At 40.8% G+C, this 11,140-nt stretch overlaps 4 protein-coding genes across 4 annotated transcripts; 2 read left to right on the top strand and 2 right to left on the bottom strand.

The window, feature by feature from the left end:
- Positions 1 to 3,984: 3,984 nt before the first annotated feature.
- MELLADRAFT_108852 (uncharacterized protein) lies at positions 3,985 to 5,748 on the bottom strand (the record flags this gene model as incomplete). Its single annotated transcript, XM_007412666.1, has 7 exons — positions 3,985 to 4,232; positions 4,334 to 4,414; positions 4,489 to 4,675; positions 4,760 to 4,942; positions 5,185 to 5,301; positions 5,434 to 5,476; positions 5,648 to 5,748. The coding sequence occupies 7 exons, from the start codon at positions 5,746 to 5,748 to the stop codon at positions 3,985 to 3,987; spliced, it is 960 nt and encodes a 319-aa protein (XP_007412728.1).
- A 975-nt stretch (positions 5,749 to 6,723) lies between these two features.
- On the bottom strand, positions 6,724 to 7,722 carry MELLADRAFT_108851 (uncharacterized protein; the record flags this gene model as incomplete). The annotated part of the gene is made up of 5 exons (XM_007412665.1): positions 6,724 to 6,858; positions 7,043 to 7,259; positions 7,312 to 7,434; positions 7,516 to 7,520; positions 7,627 to 7,722. 5 exons carry the CDS (start codon positions 7,720 to 7,722, stop codon positions 6,724 to 6,726), a joined length of 576 nt encoding a protein of 191 aa, XP_007412727.1.
- A 1,409-nt stretch (positions 7,723 to 9,131) lies between these two features.
- Positions 9,132 to 9,404, top strand: MELLADRAFT_89750 (uncharacterized protein; the record flags this gene model as incomplete). Its single annotated transcript, XM_007412729.1, has 2 exons — positions 9,132 to 9,238; positions 9,299 to 9,404. The coding sequence occupies 2 exons, from the start codon at positions 9,132 to 9,134 to the stop codon at positions 9,402 to 9,404; spliced, it is 213 nt and encodes a 70-aa protein (XP_007412791.1).
- Positions 9,405 to 10,154: 750 nt separating this feature from the next.
- Positions 10,155 to 10,720, top strand: MELLADRAFT_123267 (amine oxidase; the record flags this gene model as incomplete). The annotated part of the gene is made up of 2 exons (XM_007412730.1): positions 10,155 to 10,205; positions 10,268 to 10,720. 2 exons carry the CDS (start codon positions 10,155 to 10,157, stop codon positions 10,718 to 10,720), a joined length of 504 nt encoding a protein of 167 aa, XP_007412792.1.
- Between the last annotated feature and the right edge of the window lie 420 nt (positions 10,721 to 11,140).

Here is an 11,140-nt window from a genome sequence, read left to right as displayed (position 1 = left end):
ACTCATTTCCTACTTTCTATGCTAGTTTGTAAAAGTTGAGATGGAAGGAATTAAAATTTTGTTCTTATATTACAGACTTGATCAGATTCTAGAGTATGTACGTAAAATCCTTCAAAAAGAATAGTGATTGATTTAAAAATCGATTTGCTAAAAAGCGCGATAAGAAAAGGTTTTGATAAAACGGTGATAGTTTTGATAACGGTTGTAGGTGTTTGGTGGTTGATTCTGTGTGTGTAAAGGAAATAGAGTCCTTTTAATAAGTCTTACTAATTGAGGAAAAGTGTTGTTTGAGGGTTTTGGAATAACTAGCTAGAGAATTCAAAAAGACTTACAACGATATTAATCGGAGTGAGAGGGTTATAACTGCTGGTTTATTTGGATCCGGTGGGGATATCTAGGATCGGAGTGTGGAATAGGGAACACAGAGTTAGGGTAACAGAATCACTGATTAATATATTGAACTTATTCAATATTGGTTGAGGATTGGAAGTTAGAGATAGAAAAGGGTAGTAAAAAACACACAAATATATATTAGGGCGGTTCAAGTAGCCCTTTTACAGCCCTTTTTTAAGTTTTACGTTTTGTTCGGGGCCTTTAAATTATAAGTAAAAATTAAAGTTGGTGAACCACCTTTAGAGGTGGTTCACCAATTTGCGATCTGCTAAGTTGTCTTGAAATTTATAAATCTCCACCGTGGCATTGAAAAAAATTCAGGCGCGAAGGGCAAAAAAATACTTTTTTTATCATTTGGTTTCTTTTGGGTGTTCCTGGATCCTAACGGTCTCTGGTAAAAAGAAGTCATTTTATCTGTCTTATACTACATAATTACATGATCAAACGCTTCACAAGTCTCTCGTCGTGCCTCGGAGACATCTTTTCATTAAAACAAATTGATGAAAAAAAAAATTCCTCACAAAAACAAGACACATTAAAAAAAGAAACAAAAAAAAGCGCATTGGGAGACGGTGTACCTGAAGATACAAAGCCATAAAACGTAAATTTAAGTGCGTTCATAACTGCACGATCAGGATTTTTAAGGATCGGACAACCCTAAAAAGACTGATTGCAACTCTGCGAGCAGGTGGATCGCAACTCTTGACTTGAACCGCCCTATTTGTGATTCTACTCACAATCTTAGGGGCAAATAATGAGCAGGAAGTAACTTGGGATCTGAATTACTGAGGGAGGAGCGAGCTCCTTATATAGGCAAGCATCCTCCATACAAATTGTAGAGTGAACCGAGTAAGGAAATAGAGTATAACAATAGGAATGGATACAAGCTGAGGCAATCTGGGATTGCCGGTTTACAAGAGATCAATGGATGAGGTTGTTCGAATCCGGTACAGCTGGATTCGAGACTACAATTAGTGATTGGATAGATAATACATACAATAAGTCAGGGCGGATCTGATAGGGTCTGTCTCAATTGAGAATCCATCTTTAGGAATAAAGAAATAAGAGAGAAAGAGAAAGCGCTAAAAATCATTAAGTGGTTTCAAGTTTGATTTTTTTACGTGATTTTACGTTTTAAAAACTTGGAAAAAGTTGTAAATTTTACGTGAAATATTTTTAAAATGGTCGACCTTTTTAGGTCTCCCGCTTTAAATTTAGCGTAAACATACGCTTATAAAAATTATTTGGTCAAGTTTTTCCTCTCTTCTTTCCCTGTCTTTACATGAGGAGAAAGGGTTTCTCGGATTTCCAAGAGAACCTCAGCACCAAGCACTTTATTCCAAGGTTGAGTTATTAAAAGCTTGGGTATTGAAACGGTCAAGTTTCTTTTACGACCTCAATTATCTGGATTTTTACAAACGGTCAAGTTTAAAATCTTATGGTGTTGTATAAAACTTGACCAAGTTGTTAAAAAAACATATAAAAAATTTGAACTTGAAACCCCTTATTGAAAAGGAATAGAACGTATGATAAGCGCGTTCATCTCGAACAAAGGGAAATCAGCGGATTATGGAATCACACTACCGATCTTAAGTGCTGTGCTTTTGCAACACAATGAAATGTACTACATCTCATCCTGAAATCCAAAAGCCTCCACCTCATCAGTACTTATGATGTGATTTTCCTTCCCTTTGACATTTCCTAAGCATACACTTCCACCACGTGTGCTTTTGCAACTGTCTTGCAAAATCACATTCTTTTGGTTAGAAATGCAGTCTCCAACTTAGCGCTTTTAATTCCTGTGCTTTTGGTACACAATGAAATCCACTACATTTTGGGTTGAAATCCAAAAGTCTCCAACTCATCACTTATAATGTGATTTTCCTTCCCTTTGAAAAGTACTGTTTCAAAGTACTACTTTTTGGCTCAAAACAAAAGATTCCAACTTATGTTTGTATAAATACTTTGTTGGTTGTTTCATTGTATTATCCGCTGTGTATACCGGCATCAACTCTATTTGTAATGCTTCCCATAAATAGCCCCCTATCACTCAGGTAGACAGTAGTACTTCCTTTCCTACATCGCCAATGGAAATAAGGCTTCAAAACTTCCACTTCTACTCACCCATTCATCTTGTTTTTCTCATTTCATTCTCAAATTCCACCAACGCCACACTTAACCTTCTGTTTTTAGTACAGGCAGCCTTCAACTATTGCTTCCACCGCAAACAAGCCAGAGTGATAACATCCCCCTCTTTGGAGCGTTCAATCATGTTAGTAGAGCCCACAAATTTGGCTCAATTACACTCATTAAAACCAATCTGCATCCTCATGCCAAACATCTCATTTTTTTGTCTCCTTATTGTGGTGCACCAATTCACAAACTTTGAGTTGTAAACTAAGGGATATCCCAGTTGACTTTCTGGTTTGATAAGTCTGGATTTCATTTATGTTCATAGCAGTGGGTCCAAGGGAGAAAATCCCCCTTGCTGGGGTGTTCAACCACTTTGACCTAATTCCTGATGCATAATTTCAACTAAGTTATACTCATGAGTTGCGCATTGGATTTTCACGTCAAAGCCTTCACTATTTTTGTCGCCTCAGTGTGACAGAGTATTCTCAATTAACTTGGACCCTTGGTATGCGGCTCAATACAACTAAACTACATTCAACTACAGTTGGTCTTACTTGAAGTACAATACTTTCCACCTCAAACAATTCTATGACCTGAGAAATTGCAGCAAAAAAATCCCCGAATGAGGCAATACAATTCGAAAGTTGGAATTTTGTTTCAATGATATGGTATCTCTGATCTGCTCAACTTACTTTAGGCTTAGATTCTTTGTCTCAACAAGCATATCTTGTCTTATTTATTCTATCTTTAATACTCCATATCATACCTTATACAAGGCTGAGATAATCTTTAGAAATGCATGGTAGATTTGGAAAATGCAGAATTAAGTTGTGGTCAGTCTTTGATTAAAGCTCCCTGGAAAAAACTACAGGAAATATGAATGCCACATGAAGGATAAATCAAATCCAAGTGTCCTCATACTGTGTAATGTATAATTAATGAAGTCTTGACAAAATTGAGTCAATGTAAAACAAGATATAAAGATTTTTTTTTTCCTCGTCTCAATGCTTATAAATTTTCATGTTTACTTGAAGTTTTTGTATGAGAATTTAACTTAGTCAAGATCTTGATATTCAGAACTATCTGAATTCAAAGTAAACCCGCATTCTGAGAATGATTTGATTCCAGGGTTTTGTGCAGATGTGGACGATGCTTAACTCGACATTGGTTCAGGCTACCTGCATTATGTAGGTAATGTCATCTTATCTCAATGTCAGACTTGCCAATCCAATCATTCAGAATACAGTAAAATTGAATTGGTCGTTGGAAAGGAATTGCAAGCAATAATGATACATTGTGGGTTCATCAAGATATAAGTTGTTGAAAGGTCATCAAGGTATAAGTTGTTGAGAGGTCATGAAGATATAAGTTGTAAGATCATCAAGATACGGGTTCGAGCAACAGTTAAGACCCGAAAGGAGGGTACAAATTCAAGAAAGTTAGGCCTGGGTGTAAACATCAGGCAGAGGTTTGACTATATATAGAAGCATCAGAGTCGTGAGATTGTTGACTATAGACAGAGGCATCAGAGTCATGAGATTGTTGACTAGGTGTAGCATAGGCATATCCGGAGTTAGGATCAGGGTTGAGTTCAAGTCCAAATTCTTCCTTCAATGCACCTTGAAGAGCCTCAGGATCTATTACTAATCCCCTTCGCTTGATAAAACGTTCGGGGTTTGCATTTGAAAGAGTTTGGTCGACCGAGCCTGTGATAGAGAAGGGAGAGAGCGTCAGTTTTCTGGAGACCTCTTTGAAGAACGAGATATATGGTCAATTTTGAATGACAAAGAGTGTACAAATTACTGACTTTGAGCTCGCGATCGCATCTTTCCCTTTGTTTTTTCAAGCGCGGCCTTGAGCTTCTCGATTGAATTCAGTGAGTGAGAACCTACAGATGGGTCAGAGTTATCGTATCATTGATATTGAGATTTGTAAATAGTTGAAGTTCAGGATGGTACATACGTAGGACTTTCACAATGGAGTCTAATTTGGGCTCGGTCAAGGTTTCAGAGCGCGATGAGGGTCCAGCTACTGGTGAAGGTTCATCTGGTCCGCAGTTGATAACCAAGAGCTCTTTGCGACTGGATTGGGGTTGAGAAGCTTCTTGAGCAGCTCGAATAGCTTTTCGAAGTTTGCCCGATTCATAATCCTTCAAAGTTGCAAAGAATGAATATACCGAACGGACGCGTCTGAAGGATAGTAAGAAAAAGATGAGATAGATAAAGAGACATACCAATCCATCCTTGTCGTAATCATTTGGACACATCCTTCTGATCTTGGTTCGGCAGGGGACTGTAGGCTTTGGAGGAGGTGCGGAGAGGCTGTCGTCTAGGTGGATGACCAACGGCCTTTGACAGACAGAGTCTGCGCTTTCATCGGGCTCCATAGCACGACGCTCAAGACCTGAGGCATAGCTCTGAAAAAGAGAAAATAGCGAAAAGGAAAAGAGATGAGGAAAAGTGAAAGTAGAAAAGGGGATCAAACAGGATATGATCATTCAACAGATAGGTCATCTTTAAAATCGCCAGTGAAAACTTCTCTTTCATTTCCCAAGAATGTATGTAGGGTATATCCTAGGGTCCGTAGGTAATTTTGATGATGTAGATTGAACTCAGTTGATCAGGGCGGATGTGATCAAAAGAAGAGGATGAGATCTACGTCGCGAGACTTGGAAAGTGATGAGGTCAGAGGTAGAGTGAAAGGGACTGTAGAAGCTAAGTATAACGTATGTGTACTCCTCAAATGATGAGGAACCCGCGCCGAGAATCCGGGATCCTAAGCACAAATATGCATAATCAGAAGCGACAAACATGAGATATGCATATCATGGTTGACCTAATCTTTTGGCTATTTTGCACGCGTCTTCCTTTCAATACACGGTTTTGTGTGCGTCAGAATCAAGCGTACCCCCAGACCAAGTATGATCCCATCTAATCCGCGACTGAATTTACTTTGCCCAGTTGTCCGAGAAACAGATCAAACAACATGATATAGCATCCCAAGAAGCTTTGGTGAGTTTAATATCTAGGTGATCTATTAGTGTGTCCATTCTCGTAGCGTTCGCATCGAGGAATGAAAGAATGAGCTTCATTTGTCGAGATAGTCCCAAATCACCTCATACATCATCGCTTTACAGTAGAAACTGTTTTCTTGTCGCTCAGTGAAGGTCTCAGATGTTAGCGGTTCCCCCGAGGATTTCAGTGTTGTTATACGTGTGCACATCCGCGCAAGTTAGTGTTTTTATTCTCATAACGTTCGCATTGAGGAATAGACATCATTTCTTTAGACTCTCTCAAATCACCTCATGCATGAACACTTCATAGTGGAAACTGTCCTCTCATATCTTAGGGAAGGTCTCAGATTTTAGAGGCACCGGCCAATATTATCAGTGCTGTTATACATGTGCACATCTCTACAGGTCTCTATCTGGTCTTCACCTGCTCGGTAAATGGACCAGTTTCTCTAGATTTTCAGTCGTTCTAGCTTCAAGACCCAGGAAGCAAGCTCTTCAAATACTAGGGCTTAACGACATTTGTATTTCTCAGTCTTCCATTTAATGGAGTAATAATGGGTGTCCAATCTCAAAGCTAATCGCATCTGGCGTGAATACATAAACATCATATTGTATTTACAAAGAGTTGAGACTTTAGCTGGCTGGCCTGTGCGGATTGATCTGACTATCTCGACTTAAATGATGATTTATTACACAACGCTAACGCGACCACTGAGTCTAAGACAAACGAGTAGAGCAAGCCATCCGTCAAATTTCAACAAACATCCATCAAGTTTGCTCAAGTTAAGGATCCACGAGTGAGAAGACTATTCTAATACACAACAGACTCAAAAATGATCATAAGAATCGGATTACAAGTCGTCAATCTACTATCTTATACAATGGAACAATGCTTGAGACTTTTCATTTTGCTGAAGATCAGAAGCTGGCTGCTTCAACAGGTCGCGCAAGTGAAAGTAAAACCCAACATTTTGGCGAGTCTCTTTCCCCTATGGATAATTCAAATCATCTGACTGACATTGAATATGATCAAAGCCTCAAGTAGACGATTTTCCTAGCGCATGAGCAACACGTAATGGTCTCTCTATATCACCAATAACCCGGGTCCATGCTTAGCGAAATATCTGAAGATCTCAACATAATTCCTCGAACTCCGAAAGCTTTGCTGTCTCTAGGTTAAATCCTCAAAACAATAGTACACATTTGTTGGTCAAAGTTCCAGTGTCAGCACCACACTTTCCTACTTTTAGTAGATCACCATCTCCACGAGCCCCATCAACGGGGAATTTTGTTATAGAGTTAGATTTGTCGAGAGAAGACTGCCATTTACAAGTGGTACATCACAATCAATTGGGTCATTCACACCATATGGTTCAATGATTGACATGCATATTAGATTATCACATAGGCGAAATAATATATCACAAAACAAATTAAGATCACCTCAATTATTTCTTCGCCACCTGTGATCCCAAAGCCACGGCCACCAAACTCTACACCTACTAGACAAGAAGGTAGATCGAAGAAACTATTGGATGGAATTCTGATGCACTTAGGAGCCAAGAGCCATAAATCGATAGATGGTGTTAGAGGCACTAGTCTAGAATCAATGAATGATAATCTTGAAATTGATAATGAACCATTAGCACCACTGTCACTAGCATTTTTAGCAAGATAGGAATGTTCATCATCACATCGTAGAAATCCGTCTTGTTTATCTCTACCAAGTCAAATAGGATCAAACAATAAATACACAATTTTACCTGTCTTACAAACTGGTGGTTCTAGGTAACCAAATAACAATCCGTATATTTTCCAACAATCTTAGATAAAAATGTTGACAATGAATCGATTGATGGACCAATTGTTCCACAATCACGATTACCGAACAGAAGCTATTCAAAACCAAATCATTATGTATGGTTTGTTGGAAGTACTTCAACTAAATTACCATTTGAGAGTGATTCTTGATTTACAGAACCTGAAGAATCAGATGAAGATATTCAAGAATTGTTGGGAGTCTAGGATGGGAGATCTACCCATCATACATAGTCTACAAAAATATATGTGTGAATCTGTGTCTATACTTTAATCTTATCACCATTGACGCCGATTGTTTTTTTCTGATCAGCTTGAATCCATTGATGCGAGTAAAGCTCATAGATCAACCGGCTGAGAGCCATGTCGATTGTGGAGGAATAATCGGACGCTTGTTAATGAGGATACGTCCCCACTTTGTGCGTAGTTGATGTCAATGAGCACTCTCTTTGTTTACGGTCATCAAGACGTCTTCAGTGATTCCCTACAATCGAGAACATCTTGAAAGTTGATGAGAGTTGTCAATAAGACGTGGTCATGATTGCGTCTCATCAAATTCAATTTATCAATTGGCCCTGACGAGCGACTTCCTCGCAATACCATCTAGATTGTTTTGGGATTTCTGGTGTGAGACCCAGACATCTTGAAGTTGCGTTCAATTATGAATGGACGGCCAAGGATATCCCTAATGCGGAGCACAAGCAGTCGTCTTATCGCAATGGTCAACAACTCATCGGTCCGAGTCATCCTTTCAATACAAGACTTGACTATTATTCGACCAGATTATCAAAACAAGACGTTCTTGAATCATGCACCATGAGTATAATACCATCGTAGAGTAGAGCAAGTTTGGATATGTATGCCCTCCATTCGCCGCGAATTTGTTCGAGTTCCTCCCATCAAATTCGATGGTTCGTCTGTCACTGGCTTTACCAGTTGAGCGGAAAAAGAACGATAACCTTTGGTCACATAATTTTGATTCCCCGAGCTGAAGAAATTTCGATAGAGTCAAATCGATGACTCACAAAACGCAGCAAATTGGTAAAAAAGGTAACTATCGAGTGGACGGTGGACAAGAGCTCGTTTTCAAGACTTTTGATTTCCCAGGGGCGTCCCTTTCATTCTCGAGCCCTGGATGAATCTCCTAACAATACAGATGCTAATATTTCAGCATATTGTCTGGCTGGGCATGAAACCCTATGAAAGACCCATGACACACGACTCACAACTTCAACATCTGATATCAAAATGTTCAATGTTTTCCAATGCTGAAGTCTTTGTTTTACTCTTCAGTAAACAGGTTTGTGTTTTCTCTCGTGAGACATTTGTTATGCCGACCAGGCTGCATTGTTATCATTCATAACAATTAAACGAAGGAAGGGTTCAAAAACAAAACTGGTCAAAATCGACCAAACTCTCCGTTCCCTCAGCCAAACAAGTATTTTACTTGAGGCAGAAACCAATCGGATCTGCGCATCTGCACAACCTCACATCTATCCACGACATTTCACAAGGGATAAGCGCAAGGTTTTCCATTTGCCTTGTGCCATCCGCCTTGTCATCTACATTATCATCATTTCCGCATTAGCGTTGTCAATCAGATCCCTACTCCGTTCCCATATACTTATTGCCTTGGCCATCTCTATCAACAACCTCGATGTGAACAATTAAGACAATGACCAGTTTGTCAGAAACAACAAACAGTTCAAGTAACCTCCTGCCCAAGGATGATCTCAAATCACAATGATTGTCACAAAAAAACCTATGTCATTGCATGTCTGTACGTCTTGAGACACAAAGCTGTGCACCTCATGTCATCCTTGACACCATCAGGAATCAACGCAACCAATCCACCACCGCGATAGGAATCCATCACGCACAGTGATATTCAAACACATCTGGCTCTGTTCATCCTCTGCCACCCCTGCTTTTCATAGCCAGCAACCTTGTTCATCGAGTAGGCCAGTCAATACTATACGCCATCGGATCCCTCCAGGTTAATACGCCGCGAACAGCAGATGTCAGTCACATGTTTAACTTGGCTTGAAAACAGATCAATTCCCCCATTATTGCTTGCTGATTATTTCACGTGTGGTAACATTACGTTGGCAACACGGACACTTGGAATGGTCTCATCAATACCTCAATCGACATCCAACGGTTTCAACAACAATTTGCCAATGAGATATGTACGGGAAACATATCGTGTGGATTTCCTATACATTCCGGCTGCTCCTACACTGCGTCCACCACAGACCTTCTCGACGTCGAGATGGTCAGATCTTCCCGACTTTGTTTCCACTTAACTCTTTTTCAATGTTTTGTTCCTTCACAGACCTTCTCCTCAGTCAAAAGCCTGAAATTCCCTCCTTTCCACGTTTTTTTACTTTACTGAGCTTATGGTCAGTCAACAGTCTGAGGTATTGCACCAAAGCTCAGGAGATGAGAAATCACCTCAGCGCACAGGCATAGCACTTTGTACATGACCGCGCACATGCAAATTCACTTTTAGCCCGGAGAGAAAATCTTGAGGGCGTCAATTGAACACTAGAAAATACGGTGCCATCCAAGCTGCAGGAAGCATTAAAAGCACGCATCTTCAGAACTCCCTTGGCAGCTGAGGTGAAATCAGATGACCAATGGCTGCGAGTAGTCAGGGCGCCGGCCCCGGTGGTTTTGGGCATCAAACCTTGGGGCGCTGATGAAGACGTCACAGTCTGAGTCACTGCATCGATCTCTAGCCCTTGCACTGGCTGTGCAGCTTGATCAATCCCTGATCTCTTTCGCCCATCTCAGAATGAAGGTAGCCGTCATTGGAGGTGGAATCAGTGGACTAGGTGCTGTCTGGGTGAGCGTTTGAGACACCCTCTGAACGTTCCATACTTGATGTTTCACTGACAAATTGATCAGCTTTTGAATGAACATTCCGAGCACCAAGTCAAACTTTTCGAAGCAAATGAATATGTTGGTGGTCATACCCATACCGTCCCACTCCCCACCAATGCTATGGTAGACACTGGTTTCATCGTTTTTAATCGGCTCACGTATCCTAACTTCACCCGACTTCTCACTATACCGGGCGTTCGAAGTGGTCCCTCCGAAATGTCTTTCTCAGTTTGCGTCGGTTCAAAGTATGAGTGGGCTGGGACAGGTTTAATGGCAGCATTTGCTGGGGCATCTGATTGGGGCGCTCAAGCTCGCATGTTGTGTGATATCATCCGTTTCAATGCCAACGCCCCAGACGCCCTGCTCGATCCACGTCCATCGCTGAGTGTTGGGGAATACTTGAACGAAAATGGCTATTCAGATGCGTTCAGGCGTCATTGCCTACTGGTAAGCTCGTTTGTTCCGCATATGTGCTAAAGACTTCATAGGGCTGAATGTCCTCAATTTCAACAGCCAATGACTTCTGCCATCTGGTCAACCCCCGCAGACAAAACCGCTCTGTTATTCCCGGTGAAAACTCTTGTACAATTCTTTCCAACCATCACCTACTACAAGTCTTTGGTCAGCCAGAGTGGTTAACAATCCCTGGGGGCGCTCGTACCTATGTAGAAGCTATATTACGGAACTTCCACAACCTCACCTTCATAAAAGTGCATCTGTGACCTCCATTCGGCGCGAGGGAGATGACAAACTCAGTGTCTTACTCGAGTCTGGGAGGAGCTGGCACATTGATCAAGTGATTTTTGCTTCTCACACCGACAAGACGTCAAAATCCTGGCATCCTCTGCATCGACACAGCCTGCAATCAAGCGTATCCGTCTATCTCGATTCTGCACT

The sequence above is a fragment of the Melampsora larici-populina genome, assembly GCF_000204055.1.
Source record: "Melampsora larici-populina 98AG31 unplaced genomic scaffold MELLAscaffold_32, whole genome shotgun sequence".
Lineage (NCBI taxonomy): Eukaryota > Fungi > Basidiomycota > Pucciniomycetes > Pucciniales > Melampsoraceae > Melampsora > Melampsora laricis-populina.
Note: the sequence above shows the minus strand (reverse complement) of the source record. Positions and strands in the feature narration are given on the sequence as shown.